General features: G+C 36.4%; 1 protein-coding gene across 5 annotated transcripts in view; it reads left to right on the forward strand.

The window, feature by feature from the left end:
- Window positions 1-20,759, forward strand: part of Cntn6 (contactin 6) — a 393,737-nt gene that overhangs the window by 363,795 nt on the left and 9,183 nt on the right. For 4 of the 5 annotated variants that reach the window (XM_040738246.1, XM_040738248.1, XM_040738247.1 and 1 more), the window contains 3 exons: window positions 5,309-5,543; window positions 5,664-5,779; window positions 7,892-8,078. In XM_040738246.1, coding sequence (XP_040594180.1) covers window positions 5,309-5,543; window positions 5,664-5,779; window positions 7,892-8,078 — 538 coding nt within the window. Of the gene's footprint in view, window positions 1-2,897; window positions 5,211-5,308; window positions 5,544-5,663; window positions 5,780-7,891; window positions 8,079-20,759 lie in introns of those variants that run through there. The other variant, XM_040738250.1, reaches the window with a different exon arrangement.

Raw genomic sequence — 20,759 nt, forward strand, 5'->3', positions numbered from 1 at the left:
GGGAGAATACTGAAAAACAACAGAGCGTTATTTGATTGCTACAGAGGATATATAAAAATTCAGGAAAAAATACATCACCCTAACAATAAATTATTTACGGGTGGTATTGTGTAACTCTTATTTCTACTAAAGTAAAAGAATACAACTAACTCAGCTCAAATTGTTCCACATATAAGAAAAAAAATTTCAGTATCTACTGAGCAGTGGTCCGTACTATTGTGATTATGACTAGGTGGGTTGGGTACTATTTTATTGATTAGCTGTGAAATTATTTTATTGTGGTTATTGTAGACTTAGTAGAGCACAGGCAAAAATTGATTATTGCTCTAACAGTGTTCTTTACAGAATCAAGTGTTCTTTCCCAGCAGTTAGATGAAATTTCAGAAGTATCAAATAGCTTTCCCAGTCATTTTACTTCATATTAACATATAAATTCAGTTTTCTTTTCCAGATTAAAATTTTATTATCATTTTTTTTCATAAACGTGAAAGCAGGTGTGTCCAATCTTTTGACATTGCAATGAGGGGTTACCACTTTCGAGTTGTCATCCCATTGCAATTGAGATGTCAAAAAAAAAGCATAATTAAAACATCTGCCCTAACATTTTAAGTAAATTTTCTATTTTTGTGGGACATCATTCATGCATTCTTGCACCCAGCCTTACGCAGCCTGATGACTAAAGGTTGGGCCTGGCTACTTCAGTTTCACCAGGTCTATAATTTTTCATTTGTTGCTCCATACTTACTTAGCCAGGAATTCTATCGCATGTAGGAAATTTTACAAAGACAGAGTGCTTAGTTGGTAATAACCAAGGCAGTGGGTGTGGCCAGGTATGGGAAAGCCAAGTAAAGACCAGATTGCTGCCAAACAGCCTATGTAGATAGATTTCTACAATAGTTATCTGATCCAAGTATGACTAATGATATGGTTGAGAAATTCTGCACCAGAAAGAGAGAATGAGAGAACAGACGGAGAAGCAATTGTGAGACAATGTTAATAATCAATCCTGCTTACATGGGGGTGGTAGGGCAGCCTAGGGAGTAAATGTAGTTTCCTCTAGATTCCAAATGACAATGAGACATCAACTGCAGCTGCCCTGCAATTGATCATTGCTTCAGTGCCACTTGTTTCCTATGCGTATTATCAAGTACAGTGCTTAGCTGATAGGGTGCCCTCCATAAGCCCTCTTTGGTAGGAGCTGTGAACTAAGAGCACAGGAGCTTAAAGACCTAAGAGATAGGGGAGTCACATTTGTGCAGAACTGCAGGGTTTTGTGGGTCACCCAGAGAGACTCATGCCCTCCCATTAAGGTTAGGCAGTAGGGTACAGAGCTGTCATCTATGGAAACTGAAATAAAATGTGGTTTATCTGAGCACTGAAACATCTGAACACAGGAATTTTGCCCAACATTATTTTTTATGTTGTCCTAACTCATGGTGAACAGAGTTTTCCTGTGATGCTTTAAGCAGCTAGTGAAACACTATTCTTGGTCATTTGAATTTGAAGTTTCTAGTGAGAGTAGCTAGGAAATTGCTTTTGATTTTGGTGGTGAATATGCCATTTAAATTTCTATATTAATCAGAGTCTGTATAAGAACCTTTCTTCCAGTAGACATGAGTTTTGCTTATTTCCTACCTTGTTTATTTCCAAGATCAGAAATACTTTAGTTCTTATGTACTCCATTTTTGTTTTGGGAGTGATGGTGGTCTAGTTTGCATATTTATGAATTTAAATTTGCCACATGGCAAAATTTGATGTTGTATTGATGATATCAGAAGTAAATCAGAAAAAAACAAATACAAACTGAATATTATTGTGTGTTATTACTTTATGGTCTCTAATAGTTCAAGTATGAAGTGATGTATCACATCCAATATGGCTATAAACAGGAATATAGGAAACAACATTATGGAGATAATGACCTATGACTGAGGCTGGCACACTTGTTATATACAGTGAAACTATTGAACCTTGTGGATAATTTTGTCCCCTTTATAAAGTTTCACTCTATTATTATAGTCCTAATGTATCTATATTAACAGAATGCAGATGTGTGCCTATGTTCCCTGAATCTGAATCTTTATTTTTTTTAATTTGAGAATTTCGTGCACACTTAACATTGTTTCCACTGCCTCCTCCTTTCCCTTCAACTTATCCTGTATCACCCTCCGTCTCTTAAATACATGACACCTTCCTTAATGTTATTATTGGTGTGTGTGTGTGTGTGTGTGTGTGTGTGTGTGTAAATATACTCCATTAGTGTTACTCATGTGTATGTGTTTAGGTTTGATCACATGGAATAACAGGACATCTGAGGGAGATCATCACTGGAGTAAACTGATCTTTACTCTCGTAGCAGCCTTTGAAAGTTGTCTGTAGTTATACATCAATGGGTAGAGCTTTGTGATTTCTCCCATTCCTGTTGACATGTTAGCTGTTATTGTTATGCATGTCTTGTTTAGTTAATCATAGTTTTGACATTGTATCTGTTCAGTTTTCCTCTCCCATATGGAAGACACTATTGAACAGAAGACATCCTTGTCCTTTGGCTCTTACAGTCTTTCCTTCCCACTTTTTCAATGATGCCTGAACCTTAGGAATAGGGTCTGCAGGGCAGATATATAAACTGTGGTTGAATACCCCCATGTTTCCTCTTGATTTTGGCCAGTTTTGTTTTTCTGAAATGAAAACAAACTTCTTTAATGAGAGGAAAAAACTACATTTTTATATGATTATAAGGATAGGTATTTGTGACAAGTTAAAAATTATCTTGGTGTAGGAAAGTGGCAGTAATAGGTTCTCCACTAGGTCCCACAGTCTTTCTAGTCAAGGGTATAGCTCTAGTTTTCTAGTATGAATTTACATCTATTTAACAGGCTTTATTTCCAATTAAACAGATGTTGGTGATCACTACGATATAAAAAGAACCATTGCACCGTTGGAGGACATCTTAACCTGCTGGAAATTGATTGTCATTTTGCAAAGACATTACAATTGTCTAGGACTATTGATTATTTTTCTCCCTTTATAGCTTGTTCCATACACCATCATACTATGGGAACAAGTTCTCAATGAGGAATGTTCCAGATCATTTCTAATTTCATTCTATCTATTCCTTTGTCTGAAGCATATAGTGTCTGGTCATCCAAATTCTTATTTTAAAACCAGCCTCCAAGGTAGATGGGACTAGGCCAATATTTGTGATTAGATTTGGTTTATATTAAATGTGGTTGAGAGTTATTAGTCCTTATCAATTTTAATTGATTTTTACATTCAACAGAATATCTGATTTTTTTTTTAGCATTTTCTTTTGGGGATGGAGAAAATTCTCTTTCTTGTTACCTTAACATTCTATGTAGATTTCTTCTTCAACACATGGCTCTTAGTCCATTTGAGAAAATGAATGGAGAAGCTAAATAACCCACTATTTCCTCATGTTAAAATGAACTTATTGGGCTCAGTCCTTTCTTGAATGAACAGAGTGATAGAAAGAGGTTGTCGTTTAATAAAACTCCATTGTAGTCTTTACAGAACTAAACATTGCAATCACATCTGAAAATGAAGAAGCTTCAAAATAAATCTAAAGCATGTTGCTGAAGTCTAAAAAACATCTTGCGAATTTTGCCTGATTAAGTAATTAATTCTAGTCTTCCTACACACAAAAGAAATAGTCCTACTATTGCCCCAGGTCAAAAATTGTGGTTTCTCTCATCTTTCTATGTTTGCTATAGTGTCTTATATGTCATAAATAGAGACTAGCTTGGGTCAACTCAGTTAATGGACACTTATTTTAAAGCTACGTAAAAAGTTAAAAGGCAGTCAATGGAGTAAGTGGACCATTGTCCAACACTGTAGACCACAGGCATTCTTATTCAGGGTCAGGTGTTGTTGTAGTCAAGTCCAAGTCCTCCCAGTTTCTTGTGCATGCATGCAGCTCTTTCCATTTCTCTTTGAAACCTATGGTAGCAAAATTCTATTTTTCCTCTACTTACTTTAGAGCTTTTAAAGCTAGTCATTGCATTCATTTCTTTTCTGCATAGGAAGTTCAAAAGAGAGCGTTCAGGTGTCTATTTTCTCCTTCCACCATATGAATCCAGACATAGATCGCTGGTCAACAAAATGAGCACCTGCAGAGCAATCTCTCTTTCCTGAGAGGAAAAAAACCCACAACCACCCCACAACAACAACAACAACAAACTTAGTCTCTACTCCCCAGGTTTCGTAAGAGGAACCAGTTGGGTTTATTATTTGCTATAGAGCACAAAGGGTCGACAGCAGAACTCATCACAGATACTAGGGTACATGGTACATGATGCCTTTGGCTCTAGAGTGTGTAACTGGAGGATTCTGTGTAAACAGCAAGATAAAGGAATTTAGTAAGTGCATATGTGACTATAAAAAACACTGGTGTTGTGCTATGCCAGTTACACATTGCAAAAAATAAATAACAAAATAATGCAAGAGTATTTTTGCTATAAAAAGGCAATACATTCCATGGATTCATAAATAAAATATAGCTATAATCAGGTGCAAATTTTGTACAGATTGAAGCATAAACTCATTTTTTCTGGGTTCATATAATTATAATTTTTACATTAAAAATTCTGAAAGAACACATATCTACTTTTGTTCATTGAGAAGACATTGACCGTGTTGTGTGGAATTTGAGTTTTGGAAATTCACAATATGTATATATACTTTTTGTGAGGAAAAATGCACTCTGATGCTATTTGTGAAGCACATGTTTTAAAATACTGACAGCTTCTTTATGCTTTTGAATAAAATACTTTATTTCTTAAGGTATATGATACTAAAAAGTGAGTATGTCACACTCATCTTAGAACTTCTTAAAATATTGAAAACAAAATATATTTAGCATGAGATAAATAGCTAATAAGTTAATTTGGTGGCAAGCTTAAAAATTCATGTAAGATTATATTGTAGTTTGTATAATTAAATCTCTCACTCTTCTAGTGTATTTCATCATGGCAATTTATGAAAGATGAATAAAGTAGATATACACACTTTATATTTCGTTTTGAAAACTAGAGCTATTTATGAGTACTTTGTATTAGAATCATTTTCCTAATAAAGGAGATAAAAGCAAGTAATACCTACTTTATATTTCTTTTTGAAAACTAGAGCTATCTAAATGGTATTCTAAATAAATGTATCTTTAATTCTTCAATAAATATTATAATTATCCAAAACTGCCTCTATAGAAGAAACACCAAGTAATCAACAAATATGACAATAGTTCAAAATATTTGTGTAGAATGACTCAGTGGTTGATTGCATTCTGCCTAAGTCCATTCCAGAAGAACTACAGAATGGCGAGGGATTTGGTTACATCGTCATGTTCCGGCCAGTGGGATCAACAACCTGGATGAAAGAAAGGGTAGCACTTGTGGAATCATCAAGGTTCATTTACAGAAATGAAAGCATCATGCCCCTGTCTCCCTTTGAAGTTAAAGTAGGAGTGTACAACGATGAAGGAGAAGGATCCCTGAGTACTGTGTCCATTGTCTACTCTGGTGAAGATGGTAAGCTGCCTTTAGTGCTGGGATGGTTTAACTTGTAACTGTGCACAGTCTCCTTTTGGAGGGATTTGTTTTCCTTGTGGCTCTCTATTGAAGATGGTGATGTCTCTTCTTTAATGGTAGAACCCCAGCTGGCCCCAAGAGGAACTTCTGTCCAGAGTTTTTCTGCCTCTGAAATGGAGGTTTCCTGGAATGCCATTGCTTGGAATAGAAACACTGGAAGAGTGCTGGGCTATGAGGTAATTCACATTGACCTCACTCTGCATATATATGCAACAGTTCACTACACAATAGCTTTTGCACAGGAGTTTTTTACGCTGCTCTATTTCCTGTCGTGAAACAGTCCATCTGTTGTTATGCTGATTTATACCAATGTACCCAAACAGCTAAGAGAATCTATTTTTAAAGAAGAATGTGGGAAATATGTGTGAGGATATGCTAGAGAGATGAATCTATGCTCTTTTCTGGCCTCTACATGCAAAGATGCACATGGTCTCACACACACACAAATACACATATGTTTGCTTACATACCCAAAAATTATGTTTTTATAAATGAAAGAATGAACAATTTATTTTGGCTCAAAGTTCCAGTCCTTTAGTATATATTGGGTTATTGATTTGGGGGTCACTCTAAGGACATGCTTGCTATGAGAACACCTGGAAGGGGAACATGCTTGCCAAGGCAGCCAGAAAATAATGATACAGGACAAGTCCAATATCACATTATCTCTTTAAAGGGTGTGACCTCAATGATATAACTCTCTTTAGAAGGCCCGACCACTTCAAGAATCCTCTTCCTCCCCATAATTTCATTGGCCTTTTTATACAGAGGTCTTTGTAGTATCATTGAAGATACATATTGCAATGTTGTAACTCAAGACAGAGATGGGAATGTTTGCAGGTTGTCTTAAGCAATCAAATTTAACATTATAAAATATCCATTTTAATAGGTATATAGTTGGGATTAGCTGAGATGAGTGGTCTACAAATGCAGGTGTACATCAAACGTGATGGATAAAAATTAGTTAAGAGGACAGAGCTCATGTAAAATGTTCTTAACACAATAGCTTTTTACAAATGGTTAGGAAACTAAGTTGTTTAGTTATAAGAACTATAGTCATTCTTAAAGAAGGGAAACGGGTTTTTATTTATTATTATTATTATTATTATTATTATTATTATTATTATTATTGGTTTTTAGAGACAGGCTTTTTCTGTGGCTTTGGAGGCTGTCCTCGAACTACCTCTTGTAGACCAGACTGGTCTCAAACTCACAGGGATCCACCTGCCTCTGCCTCCCAAGTGCTTGAGGGGGGTAAAGTTAAGCCTTTGTAGATATTAAACCAAAGAATTTTACTGAGAAATTCACTTGGGATATGATTTGAAAAGATTTCATCATCAAGATCAAGGGGCCAAAGTGACAAAAGGAAAACAATAAAACATTTCCACCATTTGTTCAATTTAAACTGCTTAGAATGAAGTAAATCACATTTATAGGAGTTTTATAAAGTTCAAGTAAAAGGGACATCATTAATCACTTATTGTTCTTCTTGCAAGTCCAATGAGTCAGGACATGAGTATTTTGTTGTTGTTGTTTATAGAACTATATCTTTATAAATATCTATATTTTTTCCTTGCACTTTTTCTCCACTTTTCCCGTATTCCCTCTGAAAGAAACAAAACCTTGAACATCACATGACAGGTGTGTCTGAAATGACATGCCTAGGATATCAAACTTCTTATCCCCAAACACTGGTATTTATCTAATCTCTGTGCTCCTCACTGACTAGCATTGCTACTCTTCAAATTCTAAGATCAGTTGTTTCCAATTCCCCTTCTTTGGAATTCATGCTATGCATTCTTTATACATATACATTCCAACTTGAGGGACTAAGGGATATTACTGAACATTATAGTCTTACGTCTTGATGCAGTATGTCTGAAACAAGGTTATTGCATAGCAAGTGATCAGAGTGAGTTGGGTTATTAATCAGCCTTGGACTCCAAGATCCTTGAAAGAAATGGTAATACCAAAAAATCAGAACTAAAAATTTTATTGATGGCATAGAATTTCTTTTATTCTGAATTATATACCATTTGTTAAAGTAGATAATCTTTAGATAGTTCATTAATTATTTTGATCACCTAAAAATGCTCAGCTTGTCTTCTTTCATGGCAAATATTTCTGGATTACTCTTGATAAATATTAGACATCTATTTTGCTAGCGATATGTATCCATTTTAATTAAACATATGTTTTATCCTTTATACTTATGTCATCTTACTATACTCCAATGGCTGATACTTTTTCACAAAACAATGACTTGTTCATTTGATTTCACCACTCAGGTCTTATACTGGACAGACAACTCTAAAGAATCTATGGTTGGTAAAAGTAGAGTCAGTGGAAATGTCACAACAAAGAACATTACAGGTCTAAGAGCTAATACAATTTACTTTGCCTCTGTGAGAGCTTACAACACTGCAGGGACAGGACCCTCAAGTCCCCCAGTCAATGTCACCACCAAAAAATCTCGTAAGTATATATCACAATCCAGGTCATGGCACTAATCTGTGAGTAGCAACCTTTCCTGTATTCCAGGTGACTTGGTTTGCGTCTTTACGACAGATAATTTTTGGCACTATATGACAATAACCAAAATAAGCGTCTAGGCTATTTTTATAATTGTAAAAAGGAAGGGGTCTGATTATGCCTATGATAGATGAGAGTAGTTCTTATGACCAAGATATTTATCACTTCCTTCAAAATGTGCCAAAATGCTGATCTCTGTTTTTTGAAGGCCAGTTGGTTACTTAGTCTTCAGAGTTTCAACCATGTCATAAAATTCAATTAAAGTCAAAGAGATAATTAAAATAAAGGCTTAGTTCAAACATTAGTAAATTCTGAGTTTTTTTGTAATTAAAAACATTGTCAAACAATGACCTAGTTACCATCTTAGCTATGGTTCTGTAAGGTGTTTCAAAGAATTTCTTTATTTCTTAAACTAAGAAGTTGGTTTCCATAAAATAATCGTTTTTGCTCCAGTATGCTACCTCAGTCATCACACATAATTGTCTGTATTTAGTGGATAATCCGCCACTTACTTGAGAGAAGTGTGTACAAGTCTAAATTATTAGCTCAGGTAAAATCAAGGGTTACTATAAATATTTATGAATAGTAGTGTAAAGACCACAAAGGTAAGTGTTGTGTTGAGAAGGTGACAGGCATTTTTCTCTAGCTACTGAGCCTGGACTCAGTACAAATCTTATATGTACAAACTTCTTGCTCCTTGCTCCAATTTTTTTCCCAAAAATCCTGAAGTTTATAGTAGTGCCCAACTTTGGACTTGGACTGCCTGATCCCCATGTTTGTTTTTTCTTCTACAGACACTCACTCTGATTAGACTCTTTACTGGGACTGCAGTGTTTTGTGACTTAAAAATATTTATTCCATTTTTCATTTATGTTCATGAGTATATACCTCTCTCTCTCTCTCTCTCTCTCTCTCTCTCTCTCTCTCTCTCTCTCTCTGTTTCTCTGTGTGTGTGTGACACTCACTCTGATTAGACTCTTTACTGGGACTGCAGTGTTTTGTGACTTAAAAATATTAGAACTTAGGAGACATATGGGACAAGATGTCTAAGTTAAGCTTGCCTTTTTGCTTTCAGCCTTGAGTGATTATCATTGGTTTTGAGAAGAGGTAAGCAGGTGGTTGACTCAAAAGACAAAAGGCCTCCAAAGTCTCCAATTAGAATAGTAGTTCCTCAGTTGGAACTATATGGGAAACACTAAATAGTATACCCTTGATTGCAGACTCTGAAATCTCAAAAGGCTCATGCTGTTCTCTGTGTGATCTCTCTGCCTCCTGTTTATGGATCAAAGTGTGAGCTCTAAAATATTCATACCACGAAGCATTTGCCCTGCCATCATGGACTCTAACCTTGTGAACCTATAAGCCCAATTAAATACTTTGTTGTATAAATTGCCTTGAACATTGGGTTTTGTCACAGTAATAAAAAATGACAAATAAAATGGTCTTCTCTGGTTCTGGAGCAGGGGAGATTTATTTAGTTAATCTCAAGTTTTCATGGAAATCTCCAGTCAACCACTGTTTTTAAAACTGTACAGGTATTCATTTTCTCTGACTGAGAGGAGCCAAATACAGGAAAAGTAGAGTTGCTTATGGTTAAATTGTTAGCTCAGACAAAATATAAGCTTATTAGAAAAGTTTATGATTAGCATTGAAAAAACCTCAGATATGTTTACGTTGATAAGTTGAGAGGGTTATAGACATTTAACTGTAGCTACTGACACTACACTCACTTCAAACTGACTTTGTAATTGAATTGAACATGTGAAGGTAGATTAAGCCTGGAAGAGTCTCTTTCTCTCTGTGTCTCTCTCTGTCTCTGTCTCTGTCTCTGTCTCCCTCTCTCTGTCTCTCTCTGTCTCTCTCTCTGTCTCTCTGTCTCTGTTTCTCTGTGTGGGTGTGGGTGTGTGTGTTCTTGTAATGAGTTTGTTAGTTGAATTGCTCATATACCCTAAATCAAATGTAAATGGGTTTATACCAATTTATTATATGTCTTCATTTTTTACATAAAGGTTATTCTGTTGACCCAACATGATGGTGCTTCAAGTTTGTTTGAATGAAATTTAGCCTAAATATCAAGAACATTATTGGTTTTGTGTGATATCACATGATTTCTTTATCAAGTGTTGTATATGGCTTTTCAAAGAAGTTTCATTAACTAGGAATAAGTACATGTACCATGCCATTATCAGAGAAAAGTAAGAATCAGAAAAATTTCCATTTCTTCAAGCATTTATCTTTAATCTTCACTAAATGAAACAAACAAAAATCTTGTAATTCTTAATTTCCTCCATAGAAATATTTTAGTCTTTTTTCTCTTTCCTTCATTCCTTCCTCTCTCCTTCCCTCCCTTCCTTCCTTCCCTCCTTCCTTCCTTTCTTCCTTCCTCCCTCCCTCCCTCCCTCCCTTCCTTCCTCCCTCCCACCCTGCATCCCGTCCTCCCTCCCACCCTGCCACCTTCCCTCTCTTTCTCCCTCTCTCCTTTCTTTCTTTCTTTCTTTCTTTCTTTCTTTCTTTCTTTCTTTCTTTTTCTTTCTTGTTTTTTTCATTTCTTGAAGTTCTGAGGCTTAAACTTTCTATTCCAAGAAGTTTGTAGACTCCATGTCATAGCTCAACTCTAAAGGTAAGAAGCACTTGAAAATGAGGCTATGCCAATCTGCACAGTATCATATTTGAATAACAACCACCCTCTTCTTTCATTGTTTCCATATTCTGTATTACAGATCTAAAAATAAACAGTGGTAAATGATACCACTGTTAGGTGCAACAACTTTTCTTTAACTTTGTATTAAAAGAAGAGAAACTGATTCCAATGCTTTGGAATTCAACAGTCTGAAGGATTTCACCAGTTAGAAAATGAAGGACTACCATACCAGGCAGACTACCATAAATATCTGAAGCAAATTTGTTTCCTTGACTTCTCTGGTTTCTAGAGAAAAGTTACTCCTGTTGGTCTTGTAGCTTCTTCTCAGCCTTCCATACAGATTTTCTAGGTGATGGTATGGGTTGACTATAAAGTTTCTCCCATAGGTTCATGCTTTGAATACTTTTTACTTGGGTGATTGTACTATTTTGAGAGGTTGTAGAAACTTTAGAAGGATGATGTTAGTGGGTAAGGTCCTTGGAGATTTATTATCCCTGGCTCTTACCTGATGTGCTCTGTGCTTCGAGAACCAGCATGAGCTGAACATATCTCTCCCACTGAACACTCTCAGAAACATTAAGTGACAGCCAAGCATATGGAATCAATTAACTGTGAATCAAACCCCTGAAAGCTATGAACTAAAATGATTTTTCTTTCATTAAGTTGTTTCTCTTAAGCAAATTAATCATAGCATTAACAAATGTCATTGTCAAAGAGATTTTCAACTCAGACTCTGTCAGTACTTTCTCTGTCTTTAATGCCCTTGCCTCTTTCTTCTCTTTTGAAGTCCTTTGAGGTGTGTTAAATGCCCTGTAATAATCCATATGAATTTACCTGTTAGAGCATCGTGGATTCTCTTGCTTTCCCACACTATTCTTTTCCATAAATGGTAGCATTCCCAGTAAGTATGGGGAAATAGCACATGGACCTGATGGACAAGTTCAGAAATCTTATCCCACTTACCATATTAGCAGGAAATTGGCTACTGCCATTTCCAAAATCTCATGTTATTTTTTTCTCATTTAATTTCTCTACAATTGAGGTGTTCCTATTTGATTCTACACTTGAGAAATAACTGCTGAGAAAAAATTTTGCCCTATTAGCCATTAAGTTGTGAGCCTGTGAGCCTGAAATCTCCTCACCCTGTGACCACTGTTCTAATTCTTCATTTTCCTCTTTACAACGTTAATTGTCTTTCTTCATTCATATGATCAAATTCTCTTTCAACTGGAAAACAATTAAGGTATTTTTTCCCAACTGTCCTACCCTGATTTTTATTGTTTATATTTTATTTAGTGTTTCTCTTTCTCTCTCTCTCTCTCTCTCTCTCTCTCTCTCTCTCTCTCTCTCTCTCTCTCTCTCTGGGGTGCGGTGGGTATGCCCTTGTATATTTTTATGTCTTTCTTATTTTGAAAATTAAAATATTTTTATTCATTAAAATTATCCTTCAACAATTTCACACCTATACACAATGACCATTCTCACCCTCATTATCTCCCATATTTACTGTCCCTTCCCAACTCATTCTCCCCACAAATCTCTCTCACACAATCAAGTCTGTTCATTTGATTCACTGACCAACTGCATTTGATGAGAACACTGTAGTGACCATGCTTTTAGAGCTTCTCCTTGGATAATTGTAGACTCATCAGTAGTATAATATTAGGAACCTGATACATATCTCCTGGAATGTATCAGTAGCAAATAATTCAGAAGTAAAGGGTAGGGCATACAAAACCCTTTCCACCTCCATGATTGATTGTTGACAAGACCTATCTTGTATTGACCCATTGTAGATAAACACAATTGTCATGAGTTAAAGTTTGAATTGAATGTGTAAAGTACAGAATATCATATTACAGCTCTTCTTGGTGTGTTTCAGCACTTACATTTTCCCAGTCCCTCTTTCATAATGTTCTATGAGGCATAGATGATGGGGTATATATTACTTACTTAAAGCTAAGCCCACAATAATCTCATTTACATCTTGGGTAGTCAAATGTCTATATTCATTGCCCTTTGTTTTATGGGGAGATTTCTATGATTAAAGTTGAGAGGTTCGACTATTGTTTTATGAACTGCTGTTTTGTAGGTAGTCATTGAAGTACTGGACTAATTGATAACCTGAAGTTTAACTTTTTATTGTTTTCATTTTGAAATTATGATAAAAATACATTATCTTTTTGCCTTCCCTTAATCAATTTATTCTCTCCAACACCTGCGATTCACCTCTTGCTCTCCTTGCTCTCTCTGATAGGTATATGATTTATGACTAACCATTTGGTATTGGATAACCAATATCAGATGGGACTCATCCCAGGGGAAGACCTTTATTTTTCTTCTAAGCATCTCCCTTTTCTTGTCCTTCTTTGTCTAGGTTGAGACTTCAATTTCTCTCTTACATTAGCATGTGGTTCATTTTAACGATTGTTCAGGTATTCTTTAGGTGGTCATGCTGATTAGATGTCATGGGTATAGCCTCTCTCACATTTCTAGGAGACAATGTCTCACAGCAAACTTCCTGTTCTTCTGTCTCTTATTCATTCTACCTCCTTTTCTGTAACAATCCATGGGCCACAGGAGTAAGAGTTTTGTTTGTATTTAGTTGGATGTTAACTGTTTGCTTACTGTATATAGTTTTTGTATCTTCAGGTATGTTCTTGTTGTCCCTGATCTCTCCAGAACCTTTATCATGAAGGGGGGTTGGATTATGTCAAAGGCCTTTTTAGCATCAAGTGAGATGATCATATTTTTCTTTTGCAGTTTGTTTTTATGATGAATTTCACTGATAGGCTTTTGTATGTTGAATCATCACTGCATCCCTGAGATGAAACCTACTTGATCATGGTGGAAGATTTTTCTGATGTGTTCTTGGATCCGTTTGCTAGTATTTTATTGAGGAATTTTGCATCAGTGTTCATGAGGGATATTGGTCTGTAGTTCTCTTTCTTAGTTGTGACTTTGTGTGGCTTAGGTAGAAAAAAGAGTTTGGCAATGAACCTCCTGCTTCTATTGTGTGGAATATTTGAAGAATATTGTAATTAGCTCTTCTTTGAAATTCAGGTAGAATTCTGCACTGAAGCCATCTGGGCCTGGGCTTTTTTTGTTTGGAAGACTTTTGATGACTGCTTCTATTTCAGTAGGTGTTATAGGTCTGTTTAGATTACTTATCTGTTCTTGATTTAATTTTGTTAAGTGATATCTGTCCAGAAAAATATTCCTTTCCTTTAAATTTTCAAATCTTGTGAAGTACACATTTTCAAAGTATGACCTGAAGATTCTCTGGATTTCCTCATTGTCTGTTTTTATGTCCTCTTTTTCATTCCTGATTTTGTTAATTTGCATGCATGTTCTCTCTCTGCCTTTTGGTTAATTTGGATAAAGGTTTGTTTATCTTGCTGATTTTCTGGAAGAACCAACTCTTTGTTACATTGATTCTTTGTATAGTTTTATTTGTTTCTATTTTATTGATTTCAGACCTCAATTTGATTATTTCCTGGCATCTACTCCTCCTGGGTGAGTGTGCTTCCTTTTGTTCTAGAGCTTTCATTTGTGCTGTTAATTCTCTAGTATGGCTAGTCTCCAGTTTTGTCATATGAACACTTGGTGCTATGAACTTTCCTCTTAGCACTGCTTTCAAAGTGTCCCAAAAGGGGCATGTTTTGTCTTCATTTTCATTGAATACTCGAAAGTCTTTAATTTCTTTCTTTATTTCTTGACCCAGTGCAATTGTGCATTGTTCAATTTCCATGAGTCTGTAGGGTTTCTGCAATTTGTGTTGTTGTTGAATTCTAACTTTAAAGCATGGTGGTCTGATGAGATACAGGGGCTATTCCAATATTTTTTAACCTATTGAAGTTTGTTATGTTGCCAAGTATGTGGTCAATTTTAGAGAAGGTCCCATGAGGCGCTGAGAAGAAGGTATATTTTTTTGTGTTTGGATGGAATGTTTTATAGATGTCTGTTAAACCCAATTGGGTCAAAACTTCTGTTAGTCCCTTTGTTTCTTTGTTAAGTTTCTGTATGGCAGTCCTATCTAGTGGTGAGAGCAGGGTGTTGAAGTCTCCCACTATAACTGTGTGAGGTCTTACGTGTAATTTGAATTTTAGTAATGTTTCTTTTACAAACGCGGGCACCTTTTAATTTGAGGCATAGATGTTCAGAATTGAGACTCCATCCTGATGGATTTTTCCTGTGATGAATATGAAATAACCTTCTTTATCTCTTTTGATTGTTTTTAGTTGAAGTCTAATTTGTTCGATAGTAGGATAGCTATACCAACTTGTTTCTTGGGACCATTTGATTGGAAAGTCTTATCCCAATCTTCTGAGGTAATGTCTGTCTTTGAAGTTGAGGTGTGTTTCTTGTATGCAGCAGAAGGATGGATTTTGTCTTCATTTAAATTCGGTTAGCCTGTGTCTTTTTTATAGGCAAATTGAGACCATTAATATTGAGGGAGATTAAGGATCATTGAATGATAATACTTGTTTGCTTTTGATTTGTTGGTGGTGGTGTTATTGTTTGTGGATTTACCCTGCTGTAGGGTAAGCCCACATTATTGTCCCATGCCTCATGAGGGGTGTGGACAGGAGTAAGTGCACAGGTGAAGATAAAAGGACAGGAAATGCAAAAGCACTCTCTCTTGGAAGCCTGCCATACTTCCAGCTTGTGTGTAAGTTCTTTCATTGTTAAATAAATATATTAATTTCCATATTGCATTGACCTCCCTTGACACCCTACTGTTTCTTTTGGCTTTTGGTAAGGTTGGAGTATCTATTGCCTATGTTTTTGTGAGTGTAGTAACCCTTCTTAGCTTGAAGTTTTCCTTCCAGTACTTTCTGTATTACTACTATTCTTATGTTTGGCCTTTTCACGGTGTCCCATATTTCCTGAATATTTTGTGTTAGGGATTTATTGTATTTAAGATTTTCTTTGGTTGATGAATCTATTTCTCCTAGTGAATCTTCAACGCCTGAGATTCTCTCTTCTATCTCCTGTATTCTGTTGGTTATGTTTGCATCTGTAGTTCCTGATCGCTTACCCAGATTTTCTATTTCCAGCATTCCCTCAGACTGCGATTTTATTGTTTCTATTTCAACTTTCAAACCTTACACTGTTTGAACTGTTTCTTGCAATTTTTGGTTTTTCTCTTCCTTCTTGTCTTGAATTTTTTTGTTTGTTTTTTTCTTCCATTTCTTTAAAGGACTTTCTCATTTCTCCTTTTAGGGTCTCTATCATCTTCATGAAGTTGGTTTTAAATTCACTCTCTTGTGCTTCATCTGTGTTTGATGTTCAGACCTTGCTGGTGAACTGTCCCTTGATTTTGGTGGTGTCACACTCATTTTTCTCTTTGAATTTGTTGTTACATTGTCGTCTTTCCATTCCTTATTTCAGTGGGTACAGGTGGGGTCTCTTCCTTTTCTGGTGGGTATGGGTCCAAGGTTCTCTTCCAGTGGGTGCAAGCAGGTCCAATACACTGATTGGTCTCAAGGTAGCTGCAGACAGGTCTGATGCACTCCCTCTCCTGGTGGGTGGGAGCTCTGCCCTCTGCACTCTGCCTTTTGCCCTCTGCCCTGAGTGGGGGTGACTCTCTCAGCAGACTCTCTCAACAGGCTCCTGGTTAGTAGGTCCTCCTGGGGCATGTGGAGCTGGCTGCAGTCCTCAGGCTTGGAGATCCCAGAGAGGGTGAGTGGAAGGAAGTGGGAACCAAGATGGGAGTCTGGAGCTCACCTCTGCCCTCTGCCCTGAATGGGGGTGGGAATAAATATTAATCTTTATACCCACATTTAACTGTAGTTCTCATCCCTTATCAAAGACAGGATTCTTTGTAACAGATAATGACCACTACAGAAAACCACAGCTGATAAAGTGGCAGAGGGCAAGTGATCTGGTGGTACCCACACCCAAATGATAAATCTACAAGTTAGATCTTTTAAAGTTGTCTTTAAGTAGAGTCATTAATTTATAAAATCCCTGATAGTCTTGTTTTGTTTTTTGTTTGTTTTGTTTCATTTTTTTGTTGCTTTTTTGTTTGTTTGCTTGCTTGTTTTTTTTTTTTAATTTTTCAAGACAATGTCTCTCTGTGCAGCTTTCTAGACCAGGCTGGCCTCCAGCTCACAGAGATCTGCCTGCCTCTGCCTCCAGAGTTCTGGGATTAAAGGTGTGCACCACCACTGCCCAGTCTTGATATTCTTAATAACAGGAAAATGTCCTCTTTAGAACTCTACCAACTGACTTCTTCCATGTATTTGTATCTGAGGAGAGATCATATAACTTTGGGCTATTGTGAAACAGTGTTCAGAGAGTAGGGATAGGACTCCAGGGTGAGAGAGGTAGGGATATGAATTCTAACTCATCCATATACTATTATTTTGACTTGGGTAAATATGTTTGTTGTGTGGTGTGTATGTTTCTGGGAGGTTACAGGTATGTGTGAAGATTGTGTACATGTGTGCATGTTTCTGTGGGACCCAAAGACAAGTTCAGGAATACATTTAACATCATTGAAACAGGGTATGTGTACTGGTGGGTTTTGTGTGTCATCTTGACAGAAGCTAGAGTCATCAGAGAGAAAGCAGTCTCAATTGAGGAAATGCCTCCATGAGATCCAGTTGAAAGGAATTTTCTCAATTAGTGAGTAAATGAGGATGGCTCATCCCACAGAGGGTGGAGGGTGGTGCTTTCCCTGGGCTGTTGATCCTGAGTTCTGTAAGAAAGCAAGCCAGGGCATGTCAGCCAGTAAAAAAGACCCTCCATGGTCTCTGCATTAGCTCCTGCCTTCAGGTTCCTGCCCTGATTGAGTTCCTGTCCTGACTACTTTAGGTAATGAACAGCAATGTGGAAGTCCAAGACAATAAAACCTTTCTTCGTCAACTTGCTTTTGGGTCCAATTGTTTTGTTGCAGCAATAGAAAAGCTAATTAAGACAGTGTTCGTTTACAATGAATACAGGCTAGAGGTGCTGGCCAGCAAGACCGTGGATCCTTCTGTTCCATCTTCCACAGTGCACTACCACAAATGGCATTTTTAAATTCTGAGTCTTGAACTCATGCTTTTGAAGAACCACTTTACCAGCTGAGCTTTCTTCTGAGCCGAGGGCTTTTAATTTGATGATTATGAATACATGTTTGTAACCTGAAAAGAAGAAATGGCGACGATGCTTACTTCTGGAGGTCTTTATGATAACTAAGAACAAAGCATACTTAAAGGAGAACTGGTAGCTAAAGACACAGTCAGGGCTCATTGCATGGCAGCATGTACTACACCACTTTGCCCAAAATTTCACTTTATTTTTTCCTGTTTTAAAAGAAACAAAAGCACTGCTACTTTTCAGCTTCTTTTTATGAATTTTTTAGAGAAATTTTCATCAGGGGCCCCAAGAGGACACCCAAAGAGTTAGAGGTAAAATGTCTTTAATGAAACATTGAAGGCAGCCCTGATTCTAAGTGGCATCCTGGAGTTAACTTTGATTTTCCATGTCCTTGAGGTGACATCAAGATTACCCCTGAATACTGGTAGCAAAAAAAAAATCCTCATCTATCACACACTGAAACTGTCACCATCTAGATTTTCAATTTGGTACTTGCCCTTTCATTTTAAAGTCAGGAAACCGAGAAGTCACATTTACCAAAATCTCTGCCTCTCATCATTGGCTATCATGAGGGACAAGGCTGCTGAGAGGACAGAACATTATTACTTTTTCTTCAGTATAAAGATTCTGTCCTTCTACTCAGTGAATAGTGCTGCCATAAGTCTCAGACAGTCATAAGTTCTGATACAATCTTGCATTCTGAGCATTTCTCTTTTATTAGGTAAATGGCCTATAATAAATAAGAGAAATAAAAAACTACAACATGTTCTAAGAAATATCATCAAGAAAACAAAAGGCTAACATACACATAAGAAAGAGTATGGAGAAGGAAGTAGATTTGGTTAAGTATGCACAATATTAAGTCTTAGAAATCAAAAGATCTCTATATCTGTGTGTGCAGGTGTCTACATATATATGTATATATAAAGCTTCATGAATAGATTATCATTTCTACTTAAGACAGTAATAGTGGTGATGATGCTATTATAGTGGTTATTTTCCAATAATACATATGATGTACTTTTTAAGTATCATACCTTAGTAACAATAATGTATTTTTAGGACAGCCAAGATGTACAGCAAATGCATGGAGATTGGCACTTATAACACTTAGATTGACAAAGAATAAAATGTTTACATCAATTGCAAGAGGAAAAGGAAAGGATAAACAAAACACAGTGTCTGTTGTATAAAGTCATTTTTAGACACCGCAACAGAAAGTGTTTGCAAATTTTGGCTCAATTTGGATCTGGACGTTGACTGACTAGCACTCTGTATTGGCTTCTTTCTTGCTGTAAATATGCAATCAATCCATATTTAGACGTAAAGGAAGCATTAAGCTTTTATTCCATCTTGCACTCGTGTTCTTTCTCTCTTGCCCAAATGTCAACCCCATGCTGTTAGTTAGAAGTGTAACATAAGAAGTTGTTTTTGAATTGGGTTCACAGTGTGAACTACAGCTGAATATAAATGCCATCTACAGAAAAATTGATTACAGGGAAACCATTAGAGCTGTGAAGGGCTAGTTTAATGCTGCTCTGTCACTTGATTAATTGAACACAATTTTGGTCTTTAGAATTGCCTGAAAAATCAAAACAAAGTTGAAAAAGTATTTCTTGAGTTTACCATTCATGAGTGTGAAACAAGCAATATAACATGTTTTATAAGGTATGTGCATAAAATATTTTGGTTAAGATATCAGAAATTTTAATTTTATTAAAGAAATTTTCTCTATGCTTTAATCCTCCACATCAAACATGGACTGTTTATCATGCTAATATTAAACTGATAGTCTTCAAAACACTTTTAAAAGTTTTTGATTGCTTTGCTGTTGCTGTTTCTAAGGTCAGATAGTTAGCTGAGACCACTTAGGGGTATTTTCCTTTCATATGTGGTAGTGAACTCAAAGGCACGATCTTCAAAGTATGTTAATCTTATTTAGATAATGAATCATTTGTTTTGGTTTTGGCTTTTTTTGATATGTATATTTTTAGCTTAGAAACAATCGTATTTTACATATCAATCCCAGTTCCCTCTCCCTCCAACCTACCATGCTCCCCACCAGCCTCCCATCACATCCCCTTTCTACTTCCATGGGGGATCATCAAAGTCAGTCACATCTTTTGGGACAGGCCCTAGGCCCTCTCTCATGTATCTAGGCTGAGAAAGTATCATTCTATTTGGAATGGGCTCCCAAAGGCCATTTATACACTAGGGATAGATACTGATCCACTACCAGATGACCCCAACTAACAATCTAAACAATAGGGGAGAGGGTACCTAAAATACCCTTCCCAGATAATGAGATTGATAATTGATTGTCTTTCACCCATTTAAGAATACTTTAGGGCTGGAGAGATGGCTCAACCATTAAAGGCTAGGCTCACAACCAAAAATATAAGAATACTTTATAGAGAATTCTCTATTTAGTTCTGTTCCCCCACTTTTAATTGAATCATTTGGTGTTTTGGAGACTAGCTTCTTGAGTTCTTTGTAAATTTAGGAAATTAGCCCTCTGTCAGATGTAGGGTTGGTGAATATACTTTCACATTCTGTGGGCTGCCTTTTTGTCTTGTTGACTATGTCCTTTGCCTTGCAGAAGCTTCTCAGTTTCAGGAGGTCCATTTATTAATTGTCAATCTCAGTGTCTGTGCTACTGCTGTTATATTCAGGAAGCAGTCTCCTGTACCAATTCATTCAATGGTGCCTCCAACTTTCTCTTCCAAGCAGTTCAGTGTGGCTGGATTTATGTTGAGGTCCTTGATCCATTTGGACTTAAGTTTTTGCATCCAATAGATATGGATCTACCTGCTGTTTTCTACATGCCAGCATCCAGTTATGCCAGCATCATTTTTTTTATCATTTTTTATTTTAATTTTAAATAGCTTGTTTTA

The sequence above is a fragment of the Mesocricetus auratus genome, unplaced genomic scaffold (genome assembly GCF_017639785.1).
Source record: "Mesocricetus auratus isolate SY011 unplaced genomic scaffold, BCM_Maur_2.0 Super-Scaffold_100676, whole genome shotgun sequence".
In the NCBI taxonomy this organism is placed as follows: Eukaryota; Metazoa; Chordata; class Mammalia; order Rodentia; family Cricetidae; genus Mesocricetus; species Mesocricetus auratus.